Below are 20,125 nucleotides of genomic sequence, written 5' to 3'. Positions count from 1 at the left end.
AGCTGGAGATCACGAGGCAAACAACAGTCGGGGGAGTAATACCCCCTATGATAGAAGCGGGAACCTTCTGCGGAAGTCCGAGCAGAAAAGCTGCTTCGAGCTCGTATATTGGCATGAAAAGAAGGCGGGGCCTGGAAGGGGAGCGCTTCCTGTTCCTCCTGCGGGAGAGCGCCCGTACGGCCTCGCAGCCGGAAAGAGCGTTTCGCGGGCTTTCCAACTGCCCACAAATTCCGCTCCCCCCTCCCAGCAATAGTGACTCCGCGCTTTTCGGCCCGCCCGCCGGGCTCTGCGCAGGCGCGTCGAACAGGGGCGGGGCGCGTGGCCGCGGCGTTGCGGGGCGGGGAGGGGCGAGCCAATCAGGGGATTCATTTCCGGGTGGCGCGGGCGCCATTTTGTGAGGAGGGATATAAACGGGCGCTAGGGCCGGCTGCCCGCCCAGTTGTTTCTTTGGTGGAGTCGAGTGCTGCGGCCTTTTCGCTCGTGTTTTCACCCCTACCCCGTCCGGCCTCTCCCAGCGTTTCCACGCGGAAGCCGACTGCCGGAGGCGCGGCGCGGCGTCGAGCCGGCCTAGTGTGAGGGAACCGCCGCCTCAGCCGAGCGCGCGGGCCCGCCCAGGGCGTTAGTTTGTAGGCGCGCAGTCGCGGCCCCCGGCCGGCTCTCCAGGGCCATGAGTTACGGTCGCCCGCCTCCCGATGTGGAGGGCATGACCTCCCTCAAGGTGGACAACCTGACCTACCGCACCTCGCCCGACACCTTGAGGCGCGTGTTCGAGAAGTACGGGCGCGTCGGCGACGTGTACATCCCGCGGGACCGCTACACCAAGGAGTCCCGCGGCTTCGCCTTCGTCCGCTTCCACGACAAGCGCGACGCCGAGGACGCCATGGACGCCATGGACGGGGCCGTGCTGGATGGCCGCGAGCTGCGGGTGCAGATGGCGCGCTACGGCCGACCCCCGGACTCGCACCACAGCCGCCGGGGCCCGCCGCCCCGCCGCTATGGCGGCGGCGGCTACGGACGCCGGAGCCGCAGGTAGACGGGCCGGGGGCCGGGGGCCGGGGGGGGAGCGCGGGGGGCGCAAAGGTGCGCGCGGACACGTGGCGGCGGCGGCGGGCGCGGGGCCGCGGCGGGGAAATGGCGCCCGGGCGGCGCGGTAATGGCGGCGGGGCGGGCGCAGCACGCGGGCGGGGCGCGGCCCGCGGGTCCCGATGGCCGCCCTGACGCCCGGCCCGTCCGCCCTCAGCCCTCGGCGGCGCCGCCGCAGCCGCTCCCGGAGTCGGAGCCGCTCCCGGTCCCGCAGTCGCTCCCGCTACAGCCGCTCCAAGTCTCGCTCCCGCACTCGCTCGAGGTCGCGGTCCACGTCGAAGTCCAGGTCGGCGCGAAGGTCCAAGTCCAAGTCCTCGTCGGTGTCCAGGTCTCGCTCGCGCTCCCGGTCCCGGTCCCGGTCCCGGAGCCCTCCGCCCGTGTCCAAGAGGGAGTCCAAGTCCAGGTCGCGCTCCAAGAGTCCCCCCAAGTCTCCCGAGGAGGAAGGAGCGGTGTCCTCTTAAGCGAATGGTAATGTCAGTGGGGATCCGAGGCACATGACCCGAACTCAGAGATGGGGTTTGCAGGAGCTTGTTATGATCCGTGTTAATATAAAAGTGGCTCCTGATGTCGGGAGTGCGGCTGTGAGCTAACTCAGCTTTGGGAGTAATACGAGAGGGGTCTGCAGAGAGGATGTGCATAAAGCTTAGATAATAATGGCTGTTTCGTAAACTGTTTGAGACCTATTAATGAAAATGACTATTTCTTGCTGTTTTTATCCAACGTCTGCATTTTCCCCTTTAAAGCTGCGGTCTCCTGTTTGATAAAAGAATATTGGCCAGTATTGCAGATTTTAACTGATTTGGCTGATCCTCCAGGGACCAGTTTCTGTGGGCGTGTATTGGAGCAGGTTTGTCTTTAAATGTTAAAGATGCACTATCCTCTTAGAGAAAACGATCAGTTCAACTATTGTTGTACTGACTGGGACTTCATATTCTAATGGATGTGGCAAACGAATTGCAAAAAGAAGCAATGAACTTTTGGAACCCCAAAAAAGTTTACAGGTATTGCACTGGGTGGGGAAAGGATAGTGTGTCTTTAACTCTCAAATTGTTTGGTCCTATTTTTTAAAAGGAAAGGGCCCTAAGTAGCTCAGATATTAAAGCTTTATTCTCAATTGCCAAATGTTTCATTTGAGAACTAAAAATTTATCTTAAAATAGACTGATTTTCTGATTTCAAGTTGTTTTTGTTTGGATACCGTCCTTTTTTTTTTTTCTTTTTTTCCCCCCTTTTCCCTCCCTTATATCATTTTTCACCTTGGTTATTAGGCCAAGATTGCATAAACACAAATTTGTAAAAGCGGATGGTAGCCTTTGTGAAAATTTCCTAATTGGGCCTTTATAATTAATGGCTGGGTGGAACCTTTCCGTAACCTACTTGTTTCACCAGAGCCTTAGTAAGTACATGCCTGAAACTGAAACCATGTGCACTTTCGGTTAACTTCATTGTAATGGAAGATAAACTGAACTTTTTTCTTTTCAAACCTAGATGGGTCAACAAGCAACATAACAGAAGACTTGGGGGAAAAGGACCACACACTCAGTCCATCGAAGAGACCTTGGAACAAGCAACTGGCTATTGAAAAGGTTATTTTGTAACATTTGTCTAACTTTTTACTTGTTTTAAGCTTTGCCTCAGGTGGCAAACTTCATTCTATGTGCCATTTTGTTGCTGTTATTCAAATTTCTTGTAATTTAGTGAGGTGAACGACTTCAGATTTCATTATTGGCTTGGATATTTGAGGTAAATTTTCCTTTTTGTTTATATAGTGCTGACTTTTTTTGTTTGAAATTAAACAGATTGGTAACCTAATTTGTGGCCTCCTGACTTTTAAGGAAACGTGTGCAGCCATTACACACAGCCTAAAGCTGTCAAGAGATTGACTCAACATTGCCTTCATTCCTTAAAATTAAAAACCTACAAAAGTTGGTGTAAATTTGTTTGTATATGTTATTTACCTTCAGATCTAAGTGGTAATCTGAACCCAAATTTGTATAAAGACTTTTCAGGTGAAAAGACTTGATTTTTTGAAAAGGATTGTTTACCAAACACAATTCTAATCTCTTCTCTTGTGTATTTTTGTGCACTAGGCGCAGTTGTGTAGCAGTTGAGTAATGCTGGTTAGCTGTTAAGGTGGCGTGTTGCAGTGCAGAGTGCTTGGCTGTTTCCTGTTTTCTCCTGATTGCTCCTGTGTAAAGATGCCTTGTCGTGCAGAAACAAATGGCTGTCCAGTTTATTAAAATGCCTGACAACTGCACTTCCAGTCACCCGGGCCTTGCATATAAATAACGGAGCATACAGTGAGCACATCTAGCTGATGATAAATACACCTTTTTTCCCCCCCCTTTCCCCAAAATGGTATATCTGATCATCTTCATGTATGAACTTAAAATATGGAAAATGTTAAGGAAGCAAAATGGTTTGTAACTTTGTAAGTACTTATAACATGGTGTATCTTTTTGCTCATGAAAATTCTGTACTATAACCATTGTTTCTGTAGTTTAATTAAAACGTTTTCTTGGTGTTAGCTTTTCTCAGAATATGTCTTGGTCTTTTTTCCCCCCTTTATTTGAAAGACCTGTGCAATTACCTTGTGAATTGTTACTGACTGTACAGTATGAAAGTGAAATGTGTAGTAGTTGACTTTTCCTAAGTTAAAAATTGGAAATGCCATTTCAGCACCCATAACCCCTAAAATCAATGCTCTAAGGTAGCACTTTCTTGAGGTTGTGGGTACCCCCGTCTCTCAGCTTAATTTATGCTGTGTTTTTTTTTTTTTTTCTAAAGAACAATCCAAATCCCTTTTTTACAGGTGTAAAAATTTTTTTCATGGCTTTGTAACCCATGAGTGTTGAGGTGACCCACCACCATCTTTAAGGCCAACAGATGAGACCATATTCAGTGCTTGTACTCCCAAGAAGCTGAAGTGGTCTGAGTCTTAGTTGGCATGCCAGGTTGCTAATTAGTATTGACATTGTCCCAGAAGAGCCTGTATGTAGGTGTAATTCAGAGACTGTCCTTTGCAAAGGAGATGACCAGCATTTCAACAGTATGTCTTCCTGGGAGGGTAGATTCTGCTATATCTTCTTTGTCTGCATCAAAAGACTCCAGAGGAATGTGGACACATTTCATATCCCACTTGTAGAGCAAAGCTTCAAGTGACCAGTCAGCACTGAAAAAAAATAAATAGTTTTTTAAAATCATGCTTTTCCTGTTTTGCTTCAGATACATTTTCATTTTATCCTTAAAGTAGATATATGCATGAGGATTAGGATTTAAGTTTCAATAAAACTGAGTAAACCGGGATTATTCAGGCTTACCTTCTTACCTGGTAAGTGGACCACAACTGGACTTTGGGGTTTTTTTGCATCAAAAAGTAGACTGTAGTTAAAATGTCTTCAAAATCTGGGAAGAAAGGACTCCTTAAATGGACTTTTACTTAACATCTCTCCAGCCAAAGTTACTATTGAAAACCAAAAAAGTTTTACCTTCTGGTTCAAAGAACACATCAGATGCAAGAATAATATCTTGTGGTGGTAGAGCCAGAAGATCCTGAGATACATGGCCCCATGTCAGTCCTATGACACGCACCTGGGGCAGGTTATTCATTTCACAGCTTTTCCGGCAGATTTCTAGACAGTAAGGCAGCTCTGAACTGTCCGACAAGATCACTTCAGCACCGCATTTTGCAGCCATAATTCCTGGAAGGCTCACTCCAGCTCCAATCTAAATTTAAAAGACAGCATTTCAAAGTTCTGCTTACCATTGCAGGGAATTGGGGAACTTTTCCCTAAGTACAGGGTCAATCATGAGCTGCTCCTATCTACAAAACGTGCCACAATTGCAGTGCTTTACTATATGAAGCTTAAGCTTTTCAATTTGTAGAAATTACTTGAGATTCCTCATAATTGGGTGGGAAGGTTAAGTCCCATGCAGGACCCTGTACTTGCAACTCAACTGACTTAATTGCTTAATATGCCCAAGGCAGTCTGGGACACTTGTTCTGTCATTGTCAGTTCTCTTACAGTCTAAGGGAGTTCCTATTTATACAGGACATTGGGTCTCTAGAAGCTTGATGGGTGAGTTGCCTGCACACCTGGCCATTATAATGGCTGTTACTACCAATTTCTACTGCTTTTATGTGGCTATAACCCGACGGGTCTGAAACGTGACTTCCTACGAGGGGGATTTTCCAGTTGGGCCTTCAAAGTGACAAGATCTTAAGCATGCTAAGGACTAACCAAGGAACGCCTTTATAAATACTGGATTTAAAACAAGTTTCCCATTTTCCAGTTCTGAGCAAGAGCTTGGGAGATTATCAATCTTTTCTGAATCTCTACAAATTGCCACTGTTCAGGGCCAGAGGTATGCCAAGTATCTTCACACCCCTCATTTACATGGTTTTTGCAAAAGTTAAGAGGTGTAACTAAGTTCTAGATTTGTCCTCGGCCTTCAGATTTAAGCCTTGTACCATTTCTGCAAACTTGACAAGAAGTTTATTTCTCCAAGCATTTAGCAGTCTCACGTCAGGTGGAGTGATGAGGAAGAGTTTGGGATACTCTCAAGATTTCCAAAATATGGAAAGGGCTATTGTATGAGAAACTGCATGTGATACACTGGACCCCGGATGACCCTGTTGGGATACCCTGGAAAGATGATCTTAATGATTGCTTCCATGCCAAGATTCTATAACTAGAATTAGTCAATGGGCTTCACTTAGAATAAGGGTCAGCGTAATGTAAAGGGCCAGGCGGTATTTTAGTCTCAGTGGGACTCCTGTGGTCTCTGGTGCGTGTTCTTTGTTTAAACAAAATGTAAAAAGCATTCTTAGCTCACATGACTTACAAGCTGGCCAAATCACCCGATTTAAAAATATTTAACAAAAATAACAAGCACGTAGGGCGCCTGGGTGGCTCAGTTGGTTGGGCAGCTGCCTTCGGCTCAGGTCATGATCCTGGAGTCCCGGGATCGAGTCCCACGTCGGGCTCCCTGCTCAGCGGGGAGTCTGCTTCTCCCTCCGACCCTCTTCCCTCTCGTGCTCTCTATCTCTAATTCTCTCTCTCTCAAATAAAATCTTAAAAAAAAAAAGTAACAAGCACGTAGACTTAAATCCGAACAGAGTATTTTAGGAAACCTCAAGGGCACTTGTACCTCTAAGACAGCCTTGCCTGGCAGGGATCTTCTGTGAGACCACAGGTACTGAGCCAGGACCACCGCACAGGGCCAAACATACATCCCATACTGGAGATGCAGCACCTGAAAAGAATTTTTTGTATGCCAAAAATTACTCATCTGCTGGCAGTTGGAGTATATATTTTTACAGCAATTAGAGTGCCCAACACTGAACAAAAATGACAGTTCCCTGCTGTCCAGTTCACATCCCGTGGGGTATATAAAACTGCAATACCCTGTCATAAGCACTCTTCATACACTCATTCACTCAACAAGCATTTATCCAGGGACTGAATGGCTTAGTGGGCTAAGGATGTAACTAGGTTATCATGGAATACACATATACACACACATAAATACCCTACTGGGAAAAAGACAAGCCACAAGTAAGCAAATATATTTTTAGTTGGTGATAATGCTAACACAACAGCAGGTGATGTGAGAGAGTGGTGGGGACAGGGAGGGGTGGGGAGACGGTGACCACAAGGTGACTGTCCTAGATAGCGAGAATGATTCAGGAAGGGGTCCTGAAGCAGGAACTAAAAAGCCTCTGGCTGGACCACAGAGGGCACTGACCGCAGGGGCACGGGGGCTGGGAGGCAGGGTTGTAGTGCAGAGGTCAGTGGGAAGGCAGGGACCAGACCTGTGGGGTCTTGTAGGCCACAGGAAGTTTAGCTTTTATTTTAAGTGCAGTTAAGAATGATGTATCAGAGGGTTACAATCACAGGCGTAACTTGGTATGCTTATGGGAAACAGTAAGTCCAGGAAGACATTCCAGAAGTTTGCAGCTCAGTCCTGGAATTAGGAAGGCAGGCAGCTTACAGAGACTTTGGAAAGATACAGAATTGTGAGAGCATAGTATTCAGGGAGGCAAAATAAGGACTCACACCTTTGGAATGAGCCTGCCTTGAGTTCAAATGCTGGCTGTGTAACTTACTAGCTGTGTGACCTCACCCATTATTTAACCTGTCTGTGCTTCAGTTTCCTCACCTGCAAAAAGCCTATCTCATAGGGCGACTTGGAAGACTCAATGCAAAGTACTTCGTCCAGCACCCGGCACAAAATAAGCAAAGCAAGCTGTCATTAAACTGCAAAACTGCAAGTCTTTCTGTTTTCTAGAGCAGAGGGTGCTGCTAGTGGACTGGTTGGAAAGGGGGCTGGAGTGGTGTAAGTATCAAAGGTGAAGGAACTGAAAGTCTGAACTCATTCAATTCACTCAACAAAAATATTAGTGCCTAGGCACTGGTTCTAAGTGTAGGGAGTGCTGCGTGAATAAAACGCCTGCCTAGTAGATTTTACCCAGGATACAATAAAGGATTTCTGACCAGAGCAGTGAGTGAGTTTGCAGATTTGGCTGTAAAGGGGTCTTTGTTCTCACAGGGAGTATCTTCACCTCCTAAACTTGGGAAGAAGTCCCAGTGGGTATTTCAACACGAAGGCATTTAAAAAACTATCAGAATTGGGTCTCACTGGAGACTTAACCTCCTCTTAGGCGGTTTTTCATCTTCAAATTATTTTTGCTAATACCCACCTCACAGACTGCTGTTAAAATCGAAACACTGGAACGTCCAAGTGCTTTGAGAAACCGGACGCATAAGGTATTACTTCTATTATTACTGAGAGTTTGGGGACAGCCGTGGGCTGAAAAGAACAAATGAGTGCCAACCCAAGAAACTTTATTTGAAAAGGGAGGGTGGAATCCTCGGTCCTGGATAAAGCTGAGTTAAGAAGCCCTTCAAAATCAAAGAAAATATTTGGTGTCAAAAATGCCACCTTTCTGGCTGGATACATTCGATGTGGAAGGCCCTTTTCCCGGCAGGGCCCCTTCAGGCCACAAACCTTCCCGCCCTGAGGTCCATCCTAAGGCAGGGTAGCCGCCAAACCCCGCCCCCGCCCCCCCAACACCCCCAGGTCAGCCGGGAACGGCTCCTGCCCGGGGCGCCACCGCAAAGGACCGGAGGCACCTCCCGCCGCACGCACCTGCGGGACGCTGACCTCCAGTACGGCCCCCTCGGCCCCCAGGCCAGGCTCCTCCGAGAACCGAAAGCGCTGGACCCGGACCTCATGCCGTCGGGGGCCACGCTTGCCTAGGGGGAAATCCGGGGCCCCCAAACGGGCCGGGAATAGCGAGGAGCGCCGGGCTGCCAGGCTGCGCGCGCGGGAAACCCCTGGCCGGCTGGAGCCGCCTCACCGGCGCCACGTGGCCCTTGGCGGCCCTGCCGGGTCGCTGCAACTTGACTGCAAGGGCGGGGAAAGCACCCTTCCGGCGACGATGTGGCCGCGCAGGGAGAAGACACCGGAGACCAGGCAAAAGAGACACGGAAGACAAGTGGCCTCGGGAACTCGCACGCCGGAAACGGGCCGCGCATAAAGCGGCCCACGCCCGGAAGTGACGCGCACACCGGAAGCGGGCGCGGGAGAGGCGGAGCCGTAGTGAGGCGGCTCCTCGATCAGCGCGACCTTCCCAACATGGCGGAGAGCCGGCGAGTGTGAGGGCGGACCCCGGAGGTGCCCGAGCCAATGGCTCACCGCGACAGGCCGGGGGGCGGGGAAGACGGCAGCCGCGTGCCCAACCCGAGGCCCGGGAGGTGGTTGGGGAGTGAATTTTCTGGAAGGCGACTTTAAAGGCGCCGGGCCAGAGCGAAGGGCGTTTGGGTGCCGCCGCCGCCGCCACCGCCTCCACCGCCGCAGCCGCTGCCCGGGCCGGGGAGGGGGTGCGTTGGAAGCAGGAAGCGAGGCGCGCCGAGGTCGTCGCGGGAGCAGCTGGTGACCCCCGGAGGATGAACCACAAGAGCAAGAAGCGGATCCGCGAGGCCAAGCGGAGTGCGCGGCCGGAGCTCAAGGACTCGCTGGACTGGACCCGTCACAACTACTACGAGAGCTTCTCGCTGAACCCTGCGGCCGTGGCGGTGAGTGGGCCGGGGTCGCGGGCTGGGGCCGGGCATGGGCACCTCCGGGCTCATGCGCACCTCCCCCAGCGCCCAGCGCGGCACCTCTGAGTTCCGATGGGCTCACTCGCACCCCGCGGAGGTCCGGGTCATCGGGGCCCGGGTTTCGGGGCGGGCCCCCTTCCTCCCGCGCCGCAGCTGCCGCCTGCCCGGCTACCTGGAGGCTGACGCCTTTGGCGATATCCACAAGAAGGACTGTCGCCCCTTGACCCCTTTGGGCTCTGGGGCCCCCGGGGACTTGACTGTGGAGGCCCCTGAGTGGGAGATGCGAAGCCCCCTTACCCTGGTGGGGCGGAGCAGGGTGCGACGTGTCAGTCCACACGCAGGTCCTTGTCCCTCTACCCACCCCCCCAAAAGATAAGCCAGAACGAGAATCTGGCTCCTTAGGTATGTCGTTGCTAATTGGTCCTGGGGGACGCCTTTTGCTGCCGCTGGACTTTTTTTTTTTTTTAATTAACTGGATAGGTCTTTTCTGATTTTTTCAGGATAACGTGGAAAGGGCAGACGCATTACAGCTGTCTGTGGAAGAATTTGTGGAGCGATATGAAAGACCGTACAAGCCCGTGGTTCTGCTGAATGCCCAAGAGGGTTGGTCTGCGCAGGAGAAATGGACCCTGGAGCGCCTAAAAAGGAAGTACCGGAACCAGAAGTTCAAGTGTGGTGAGGATAACGACGGCTACTCCGTGAAGATGAAGATGAAATACTACATCGAGTACATGGAGAGCACTCGGGACGACAGCCCCCTTTACATCTTTGACAGCAGCTATGGAGAGCACCCCAAAAGAAGGAAACTTTTGGAAGACTACAAGGTGCCCAAGTTTTTCACTGATGATCTCTTCCAGTATGCCGGGGAGAAACGCAGGCCCCCTTACAGGTAAAGTATCTGGCGGTGAAGCCCTTACAGTCTAACGTAGGACAGTATGTGTCACCTGAGCTCAGTTGGCTAACCTTTTTCCATAACAGTGAGTGGTTCTCCTTAATTGTACATGGAATTTACTTAGGGGGTTACTGCTGCCTGCCCAGGTCCTATGGCCACAGACTGGTTTTACTGGTCTGGGTTGCCACCTGGGCATCAGGATTTCTGAAGGCACCCCAGGTGACTCAAACATGCAACCAAAGTTAAACCACTGATCTTTAAAGGAAGTGTTAATAGTTAAAGCCCAGTAGTAGTAAGCCACATCAGTGATTTTTTTTTTCTTCTTTCTGTTACGGAGTATTCCAGGCGTGGCTCATGCAGCGTTTCTGCGTAGCAGGATTTATGTAGTTTCTGAAATAAAGAACATAACGTATAAGATTAAAAACTCACTATTTGGTGGCGTGTGTATACAGTTAAACTACCTTTCATATCTTGGACTTTTCCATCCTTTAGGTGGTTTGTGATGGGGCCACCACGCTCTGGAACTGGAATTCACATCGACCCTCTGGGAACCAGTGCCTGGAATGCCTTAGTTCAGGGCCACAAGCGCTGGTGCCTTTTTCCTACCAGCACACCCAGGGAACTCATCAAGGTGACCCGTGAAGAAGGAGGGAACCAGCAAGATGAAGCTATTACCTGGTTTAGTATCATTCATCCCCGGACACAGCTTCCCACCTGGCCACCTGAATTCAAACCCCTGGAAATCTTACAAAAACCAGGAGAGACTGTTTTTGTACCAGGTATAGATGAACTAAGAGAAAGTACATTCTTTGATTTCAGTTATTTGTCATTTCGGAGCACAGGTGTATATAGAAGGAATCAAAGAAACCTGTCTGCATGCTGACTCTAAACGAACTGACTGCTTCCCACCTTAGACAGTGATGTGCAGCTGTGTGGTCAAGTGCTTAGGGGGCTGTTATCCACATCTCGTGTAAGCTAAATACGTAGTGCCTTTTGATAAACTTTCTGTATGTAAAGATTCTCTTCATTTTTATGCCTAGTAGTTATCTGGTGTCTCTGTGGGCATACTGTAACTTGTGTATATTCCCGTAAGTTAGGTTTTTAATACAGTGTAGGATTGGCCGGGTTGAGCCAGGATATAGGAACTTGGGGCTGAGAGGAAGGATGTCCCGTACCTGATAGGCTAAGTGTTGAGAGTGAGGGCATTTAATATTGAAGATAGGTGTTCTCCTCCTAGGAGCTGAAGAACTTGCTGCCTTTACGGTTTTGATCACAGTTTTGGATTAACAAGAGTCAACATACTTTTTCTGTAAAATGCAAAGAGTAAATATTTCAAGCACTGTGGGCCAGACAGGGTTTGTTCCAACTGCTCAACTCTGCCTATGGAGCAGGAAAACAGCCACAGACGATCCGAAAATGAACGGACATGGCTGTGCTCCAGTAGAACTTTCCACAAATAGGTTGGGATTCCTGGATCAGGAGGAGCATTGACCAGTCTTGATCTCATGTCTCCGAGCCTCTACCTGTCTCATCTGTAGATGGGTAGATAGGAACTCTCTATTCGTGAAGCTTACGTTACTTGTGATTGTGCAGAACCAAACCCTATTTAACTGTTTATTTTTTGGATTTCAGGAGGCTGGTGGCATGTTGTGCTTAATCTTGACACCACCATTGCCATCACCCAGAATTTTGCCAGCAGCACCAACTTCCCTGTTGTATGGCACAAGACGGTAAGAGGGAGACCAAAGTTATCGAGGAAATGGTATAGGTGAGAGACATTTTTTTTCTTATTTTTGTCTTGTTCCGATTCCTACCCCAGAGGTGAAATGGAAAGAGTCCACTGCTGCAGTAACGTGTGCTGATCTTAGGCCTGGGAGAGCTGGGGCTGCAAATCCGCACGGGCAGAGGAGAGTGGGTCCAAGGTCAGGGCTAGTTCTCAGGATGCTTGCCAGCCTCCAGGTGACAGGGTAAGACTCTGCATGTTTGATCAGTCAGTCAAAACATGGTCATAATTGGGATTGATTCTCATTTTCCGTTTGTTTTGTTTTATTTTCTGTTTTTGTTGTTTTCCCCCCCAAAGCTAGCACTAGCAAAGGAAGCCATTTTGTTTGGGTTTTATTTTGGTTCTTTCTTTTTCTTACTGAGAAGCATTATTCCCCTTTGAACTTATTACCTTCAGTTCTTGTGAGTGAGGTGACTGCCCTGGAGACTTAGCTCCTCTGTTTATCCACAGAACAGATACAGCACGGGCAGCGGCAGTGCAAGCCACCCCCAGCCACCCCGTGCCACTGTGTCCCAACCCTGACCTGGAGGGACCAGCTCTCGGGGTAAGAGAGGGATCCTGGCTTGGTCAGTGCTCAGCCTCCCTGCTGAGAGGGCCAGCAAGGGTGGTGGCTTTGTTCTCCCCGGACTCACGGGCACCTGAGGCCCACTTACTCCATCCCATAGGCCACTGTGTGCTGTGATTTGGTCATCTTAAAGGCCTTACCACACAGCTGGTCTTTTGTCCCTGGTTAGAGTGGATGCCAGATCAGGTCCCTAAGGGGAGGGCTGCTGCCTCTGAAAGTCCAGTTCAGTTCTATCTTCAAGTGAGGGGAACCCTTTCTGTTGCTTGACACTTCTTATTTCTTGCGAACCTAATTGTTGCTACTCGTACAAATAGAATTTAACCAAGCCCAACTGCGGTCACTCAGTGCTGTGTTGTGGAAAGGAAGGGTTTAAAAAAAAATCAGCTAGGAATGGTTCAGGAAAAAACACAAGGAAGAGAGACTCTTTCTCCCAGGTGGGAAAAAAAAAAAAAAGACTAACTCGGGGCAACTTTGCCTCACAGGTCGGCAGTACGGCTGGCTCCTTTGCGAAGGTCATAGTAACTTGCGTGCAGCTAGGTTGCCTTTCAGAAAAGCCTGAGCAGCATGGTAGGGCTTTTGTTCCCAGCCTGTGGATCCGTGTGTCCTCACCACTGTCCACCCATTCTGAGCCAAGGCACCTGACATTCCCAGGTGCTTCTGAGAGAGACAGGCCTCAGCTTTGAGTCCGGGTGATTGTGTGCAGGTGTTGCTGCCGGTCCCAGCGCTGGGAACGATGTTTCTTGTCTCTCAGGATCTTGAAGCAAGAGCACCCCGAGTTGGCGGTCCTGGCTGACTCCGTTGACCTTCAGGAGTCCACAGGGATTGCCTCGGACAGCTCCAGTGACTCCTCCAGCTCCTCCAGCTCCAGCTCATCTGACTCGGACTCGGAGGTGAGGCCTTGCTCCCTCCCCAGGCTCTTGGGGCAGGTCACCCCGGAAACACCAGATGTGACTCTCCCCTCTCCGGTCCGGGAGGGAGAGAGATGAGAACATGGTCCACTTTGTTCCAAGAACTACACCTGCCACCATTCCTGCTGGGTGGTGAATTTTGCCCATGTTACAGCCTTGCACGTGTGTGGGGGGCGTGGGTGCATGCACATGTCGTTGCAGTAACTTCGAGAGGTAAAAGGAGTATTTGGGGATTTTGTTAAGTGAACGGCCGAGGATCACACAGCTCATGATGGGGTTTTAGACTTAGAGCATTGTCACCTCAAAGCCCGTGTTGAGAATTGGCCCTGTGGCTGTAAATTGTAAGCCTGGAAACTCGGCAAATTCAGTGGTTTGTTAGAAGCTAACGTCATTTTGGGGAAGAGGAACCCGGGCACTCAACAGATGAAATTTCTGTCTTAGCGCTTTGCATAATCTGGGGATTTGGTGTTTTGCAGGGGGCAAGGGCGGGGGAGTGGCGTGAGTGTTAAGTGCCATACTTCTGTGCTTCCCTCCTCGGGGTCTGCGTGGACGCAGTGAAATGGCATAATGCAATCTTAGAATCTGACCGTAAAATATTCTTAGAGCGTGTGTCCCGATTTCGAACAAATAACCCTCCCGTTGGAGAACACTGGAGGGGCAGCCAGCATGTGAGGGAAGTTGCAGTGTTTGGGAGGCGGAAACAACGGAGGGAGACGGCCATTCAGACTGTGTTGGGGCGCGGCGGCAAATGGCTGCTTCACTTCTGGGAGAGTGCGGATGACATTTGTGCCGTCTCTTGAGGTCGGACGTTTATTTACAGACAGAATGGGTTGCATCTCGTTGAGTTCCTGTTTTTTTTCCTCCCCCGTCCAGTGTGAGTCTGGGTCTGAAGGTGATGGGACGATGCACCGCCGGAAGAAGCGGAGAACGTGCAGCATGATGGGAAATGGGGACACCACCTCCCAGGACGACTGTGTGAGCAAAGAGCGCAGCTCCTCCAGGTGACCACGCACGGCTGTTGTCTCTGTAGGAGGACATGCCCGCGGCGAGGGGCAGGGCCCTGGGGAGGGCAGCCTTTTGGATCTGCAGACAAGGGGAGGGCCGGAGGAAGCCAGAGAGCGAGGACGCCCTTGGAATAGGAGTCCGTTCACTTAGCATTTGCTACAGTAGCTTTTTGCTCCGCTACCAGTGCAAAGTAACGTGGCTCATTTTATGCATAAAGGCAAGAATCTGTGTGGATGGTGCCAAGGAAACCCGTAACGTTATTTAATAAAAACTAAATTCATTTTATATCCTTGCAATTTTTATCCTTTGAGAATACCAGAACCTCCCCTTGTTGCTCTTCTTGTGGTGTTGTGGGAAAGCAGTCACCCCACTGCTGTGGGCCCTCAATGGGGAAGAGATGGTTACAGCAGTCGGGGGCAGCCCAAGAGAAGGTCCCCGGTGTCTCCCGAGAGCCTCAAGGCCAGCCTCCTGCTTTTCCCCCCACTTGCCATTGTTGCTTTGAGCACTCACACCAAGTGAGACATCTGCGAAGAACTCCGGTTTTCTATAAGGTCTTCATCACGTCTCCCACATTTGTTTGTTTGTTTGTTTGTCTGAACCAGATTGGGTCTAAATAAGTTAAAACTTAAAATCAGAGTCAGTAGGGTAATCTCTTTGCCAGCGTGTGCCCTCGTGGTGGACACGGAATGGGCTTTCAGTGAGCTTTGGAGCCAGACTCTTCTCACGAGCGAGTCGCGGTGTGTCTGGCGGCGGCAGTAAGTGGGGAGCTTTCGGGGAGCTTTCAGGGAGGGAGGTCAGTACAGAAGCTCGGAGGACTCTAAGCGTCTGAGGGCCTGGCCTGCTGCGGGTGATGTTGCTGTTGTGTTCTTTGTATCTCTGAGTTAGCCGGGTGTTTTCTTAACACACGTTAGGAAAGCGTAGGACCCACAAGCCTTGTTGTCTTTTTTCCTCTTTCTATGCAGTCAGACTGGAATTCCAGGAGAAGTTCAGGTGTCCTAGTGACATGAATTTATGGGACTAGACTATGTGTTTCTCAACCAAGTCATCCTCTTCATAGCCATTGTTAGATTTCTCTTCTTGCTTTTCTAAGGTGTTTCTGTTGCTGGAGACTCCCACCTTCCAGTGATTTGTGACTTTATAATTTGTCAGAAAAAGTTCTAGGGACAGCCCTGCCCTGAATTGCATGTGGGGTCCTGGGGTTCTGCTTAACATTTCCTTCCAGCTTTGTACCAGGTGTGCTGTCTACATGCTGATTACAGGCAGTTGTACTTTCCTTGGCAGGATTAGGGACACTTGTGGAGGCCGGGCTCACCCCTGAGCAAATAAAGACACTCTCCCTGAGGTGGCTCCTGTGTACGCTGTTGGCGGCCACCTGACTCAGTTTTCACGTCTTCTGCTCCCACCTTCTCCTTTGTCTTCTTTGAATTTGGATAACCTTCTCTGGTCCAAGCTTCTGTCTTCGGTCAAATGCTGTTTTTACTGCTTACTAAGAATAGATGGTCAAGAGGTTTCGAAGCTCAGCAAGCTCAGTGACACCCGAAACAACGAATGCTGGCGTGCTGTTGGGTAAGGAGCTCTGTGCTGTCACCTCTAAGCCACGCTGCTCGACCTCGAGGCCGCAGGGCTGGGATCCCTTGCGTGTCTCGCTGCGTCTGATACCTCAGCGACATTGGTGAGGAACCTCTGCTGTCCGAGAGCCAGCTGCGCACAAGCAGGCCCTGAGGGGTGAGTGGACTCGGATTTGTGTCTGAGCCAATTACACGTAAAACGTGCTGCGCACACGCCACCTTCCTTTGTGTCACCGTTTCTCCAAAGCCGCACTCCGTGGTCGTGACCCAGCCAACGCGGGCAGCGCCGCTCACCACTGGTCTTGGACGAGTTACCTTCCCTCCACCATCAGAGAGGCTCTTAAATTCCAGCAGTGTTTTCGTGTGGTGTATTTTGGGGGCGGGATGACATGTCAGGGCTTTTGTTTAGGAACGGAATGAGAAAGGTGTTCAATGTGTTCTTATCGCAGAATTCAAGTTGTGAATAGGGCCCACTTCTAACAGATGTGGCCTCTTCCTACCATGTGATCCATAAGGCAGAAGCTCTCACTCTGTAAGAGACATCATGAGTAGTGTCCCTGTTTGTTTGACCAGCAGACATTAGGTGCGTGGCTTGTGCTGCACGTCTGGAATAAATCCATATATGGTGCTTCTAGTCTTTGGGATCTGTTTAGGCTTCTCAGTAACTCTGGTCTGAATCCTTGGGGATTGACCAGCAGGTTCCATCTTTTGCCCTCTCAGTTCACCTGCTTGCCTTAATCTGTCCCTAAATTCAGCTAAATTTAAATAAAAGTAAGAGGGGCTTGTCAAGGATGTGCCCAGTGAAAAGCACTGAGCAGCGTGCCCCGTTCTGGGCGGGGGTGTAGGTAAGGGCATGAGCAGCCAGAGGGCAGCAGGAGTTCCCGGGGAGCAGACGGCCTGGAATTATATGGTGTTGCCTCCCCAGATCCTCCCTGAACATGGGTATAATCTGGGGAATCCAGGGCTCCTCTGTGCAAAGGTTATATTTTTAATAGACTGATGATCATTTCTTGACACTGGGTCGGTCATGTGGCTTTCCTCTAGGAGGCTGGTCCCCTACTTTGTCTCGGTCAGTTTTCTGCATTCTCAAATGCCGATCCAAAAACGTGGCCGGATTGGATGGAGAACGTCCACCATGTTCCTCGGCGTTGGCGCCTGTCACCTGTCCCTCAGTGCCGCTCCCCTTCCCCACCAGGCCACCCGGGCTCAGGCAGCCCTGCTTCCATTCCAGAATGTGTCGTCTCTTTGTGTTCACACCTGAATGAGGTTCTTGTCTCCTTTTTAAAATGTTCTTGCCATCTTCCAAAACTCTTTTTTTCTTTACCCCAGTATTGCTGCCGGGCTCACACCTTCCTCTCCAATTCATATCAACTTCCCTCTAAACTTGAGTTTAAAGAAAAAACAAACAAAACCAAAAGGCTGTTTGCCGCCAGGGGGCAGGATAGGGACACTTTTGCAGTGGCTGGGATGACAGGGTAGAAATTTGAATGGGAGAGATTAGCCTTCCCAAGAGGCCAAAGATGATTCCTGTTTGACAAACAATATTCAGAAATAAGGGATCCAGCCCACCTGACAGGCCCGCAGTCACCTCACCGGAAAGCATTTGGATCACAGTTTACATGCTGCTGTTGGGCTTTTGCCACCCCATGAGTGAGTGACCATGGGACAGTCTTTTGTTTTAGGCATGCCAGAGATTCAACACCTCCCACCCTGCCCCTGTTACTGTTGCTGCGGGCCAGCCAAGCACACCATTACGGAAATAAAGTAGGGATGAGGTGGGGAAACTGTGAGAAGGGAGTGCAGTGGTGGCTGGGTGCTTGGGACAAGGTAGGAAGTGGGGACCAGGGGCCATCTGTTCTAAAGTTAACCCTTTACCCCATCTGCTCTGAGCTCCTTCTCTGAGTGGTGTCAACAATAGTATGGGCAAGGACATGACCTGAAACTTCTCCAACTGAAGACCAACAAGCTGGGTCCTGGAAGAAGGGCTCTTGGACCAGTAACTACTGATAGGGAGGAGCAGGGTGGAGGAAGATAGCGTGGGGCTCTGGGGCTTTGGAGTGAGCACCAAAGACTTTACCATCAGCCTGAAGTGTATCCAGTGCTGCACACAGACAGGTGTCTCTGGGGTCAGTAGTGCTGGGATATTCAGGGTGACACCTTTTGAGGGGAGAGCCACCAAACACAGGGATGTTCACATTTGGCTTAGGCTTGCAGGTGCGCATTTATGAACCATCCAAGCGTTCAGCTTGTGTTTTGAGTGCCAGGCACTGTTCTAAGTGCTGGAGATGCAGCAGTGCCGAGCCCAGGTCCCTCTCCTCGTGGAGCTGAAAGACTGAGCATGCCATGCACGGTTCCCAAAGGTCACTCGTCAGGGTAGGTGGAGTCAAGCACATCCATTTCCATGACCAGAAAAGCAGGGTCACACCTTACTAAATTCGAGCCCATGAGATCTTCATAAAAGAGCATAAATAACATCATGGCTGGGTTTTTAGTATTCAGTTTCTCTCTAAATTAGCTAAAGATATTTAAGGATCGGCAAGAAAGTTGCTGGTATAAATGCTTTATGAACTTTAATTAGAGGTTCAGCCTGGGTATGATTTAGGACTTTAGACAAGAGTGTGGGACAGAACAGGAGTTTTGTGGTAAATGTTGTAAAAAGTGCTTCCTAGGACATAGGCGTGTACGTGCACAGCTGTAGGTTCCTTGAATTGTGTGTAGCGTTTCCACAAATAAGTTGTTTGTCATGTGTGTGCTGGGTACTGCTGATGGTTCCCTGTGTAGTCTGGTTTCTCCTCACACTCCCCTGCCCCTCCTTGCCTTCTGTCAATATGTTCCACTGATGTTATATTATATACAGCAAAACTAGATGACCCTCGTGCCCCGGCCCCCTCGGGTGGGGGCTCTCGACTTCCATCTCATCTTAGTTCAAAAACTTGAGCTGTCTAGCCCCCACTGAATGTCCCATGAAAACTGGCCTGGTCTGCTGTCTCCAAGGTGACTGGACAGGGCAGAAGAACTGGGACCGTGCAGAGTCCTTGTTCCTCCTGCCGCTGACACAGAGACACCCAGCAGCCTGCTCCGTCTGCTTTCGTCTCGCCATGGGCTCCGCCACGGGATGCCTGTGGCTCCGCCGTTTGATGGGTGTTTTTAACTTTCACTTGGATGAAACTTGTTTATCATTTTAAATAAAGCAACTTGATTTAGAGTTGGGTTTTTTGCATTGTTTTATTCTTGTTTCTTCTCGTTATTCATCCGTTACTCATCCGATATTCATCCAGTATCCAATAGTGGATACAGAATGTAGCTAAGTTTGCGCAGTGGGCCCCCTTAAATGTATACTTTCAAACAAGGAAGGAAGGGGACAAAAAAGAAGGCCCACTTTGGCTGAAAGTCCCCCCAGGGGTCAAAAGCCAGTAGCTGAGATAGGAGCCCCATTCCACATTTTATAGTTAACAGGGCATTTTTCACCAACCACCACTGAAATTCCTTTTGCTGGTACCCCTTACTATTATGGGAAGTAACAGGACTAAGCCCCCCCTCTTCCTGGAAGCCTGCTGGTCATAACTGGAGCTCAGGAAGAAGCCTGAGCACATATTTGTGTCTTCCATGTAAACAGTACTCCATCTAGCTTCTTGGCTTGCACCAGATACCAGCTCAGGCACTGTAATATTTCCAAAAAAGCAATGAATGTATCCTAAGCAAAAACTGGCACCCTGTTTTTTCACCTGGTGTCTGACAGATGTTGCCCTGTGTTTATTGGAAGTGGTAAAGACAATTTTTTTTTGGTTACAGCATATCTATCTCAAACAAGCACAACAGAAGGAAGGGTCTGGAGAAACAAAAACAGTGGACTTCCCTTCATTCTACCCTCCCATACACTTGAGAATTACTCCAAGAGGAAAAGTCAGCAGGGGAGCAGAGTTACTCTAAGGCAACTGGAGCTGAATTCCAGAAAGCAGCCTTTGGGGGGCAGCCACGTTACAATGAGGCTTGTGTTGAAGGCTGCTGGGTCTCAGGCCGGAAGGGGTATTCACCGGCCAGGAACTGGAAGTGTTCCCCGAAAATGCTGTGGACGGGTCTGGAAGTGGTCGAGAGTGAGCGGAGTTAACGTTTGCTTTTCATGGTCTTGCAGGTAGTCCGGTGCCACGGTTTAGGGCAGCCTCCCTAGCCTTACAGGGCCTCAGCATTCCCCAACCTGCGGTTCCAAAGTGCTGGAC

The 20,125-nt window shown here is 50.0% G+C and overlaps 3 protein-coding genes across 15 annotated transcripts; 2 read left to right on the top strand and 1 right to left on the bottom strand.

The window, feature by feature from the left end:
- Window positions 1-405: 405 nt before the first annotated feature.
- On the top strand, window positions 406-4,285 carry SRSF2 (serine and arginine rich splicing factor 2). Of its 10 annotated transcripts, none has more exons than XR_003525293.2 (4): window positions 406-1,029; window positions 1,241-1,551; window positions 1,827-1,930; window positions 2,571-4,285. XR_003525293.2 is itself a non-coding variant. In XM_027625840.2 (3 exons), the coding sequence occupies exons 1-2, from the start codon at window positions 668-670 to the stop codon at window positions 1,542-1,544; spliced, it is 666 nt and encodes a 221-aa protein (XP_027481641.1). In that variant the 5' UTR covers window positions 406-667; the 3' UTR covers window positions 1,545-1,551; window positions 1,827-4,285. The 10 variants fall into 10 exon arrangements, 3 of the variants coding, with proteins under 3 accessions (XP_027481641.1, XP_035580484.1, XP_027481642.1); XR_003525295.2 differs by having other exon boundaries at window positions 1,241-1,930; window positions 2,571-2,668; window positions 3,173-4,285; XR_003525294.2 differs by having other exon boundaries at window positions 1,241-2,478; window positions 2,571-2,668; window positions 3,173-4,285.
- On the bottom strand, window positions 2,256-8,657 carry METTL23 (methyltransferase like 23). 2 transcript variants are annotated; one of them, XM_027625843.2, is made up of 5 exons: window positions 8,235-8,657; window positions 6,234-6,338; window positions 4,571-4,808; window positions 4,403-4,487; window positions 2,256-4,254 (listed from the first exon to the last, which is right to left on the bottom strand). In XM_027625843.2, exons 2-5 carry the CDS (start codon window positions 6,315-6,317, stop codon window positions 4,089-4,091), a joined length of 573 nt encoding a protein of 190 aa, XP_027481644.1. In that variant the 5' UTR covers window positions 6,318-6,338; window positions 8,235-8,657; the 3' UTR covers window positions 2,256-4,088. The 2 variants fall into 2 exon arrangements, with proteins under 2 accessions (XP_027481644.1, XP_027481645.1); XM_027625844.2 differs by lacking the exon at window positions 8,235-8,657 and having other exon boundaries at window positions 3,421-4,254; window positions 6,251-6,322.
- Window positions 8,658-8,876: 219 nt separating this feature from the next.
- JMJD6 (jumonji domain containing 6, arginine demethylase and lysine hydroxylase) lies at window positions 8,877-19,107 on the top strand. 3 transcript variants are annotated; one of them, XR_003525290.2, is made up of 7 exons: window positions 8,877-9,163; window positions 9,688-10,076; window positions 10,572-10,858; window positions 11,712-11,847; window positions 12,318-12,406; window positions 13,179-13,317; window positions 14,209-15,579. XR_003525290.2 is itself a non-coding variant. In XM_027625839.2 (7 exons), exons 1-7 carry the CDS (start codon window positions 9,035-9,037, stop codon window positions 15,656-15,658), a joined length of 1,245 nt encoding a protein of 414 aa, XP_027481640.1. In that variant the 5' UTR covers window positions 8,877-9,034; the 3' UTR covers window positions 15,659-19,107. The 3 variants fall into 3 exon arrangements, 1 of the variants encoding a protein (XP_027481640.1); XR_003525289.2 differs by having other exon boundaries at window positions 12,313-12,406; window positions 14,209-15,578; XM_027625839.2 differs by lacking the exon at window positions 12,318-12,406 and adding an exon at window positions 15,622-19,107 and having other exon boundaries at window positions 14,209-14,336.
- Window positions 19,108-20,125: the final 1,018 nt, after the last annotated feature.

The sequence above is a fragment of the Zalophus californianus genome, chromosome 16, assembly GCF_009762305.2.
Source record: "Zalophus californianus isolate mZalCal1 chromosome 16, mZalCal1.pri.v2, whole genome shotgun sequence".
Lineage (NCBI taxonomy): Eukaryota > Metazoa > Chordata > Mammalia > Carnivora > Otariidae > Zalophus > Zalophus californianus.
The sequence above is the reverse complement of the archived record's forward strand: the minus strand, read 5'-3'. Positions and strand labels throughout refer to the sequence as shown.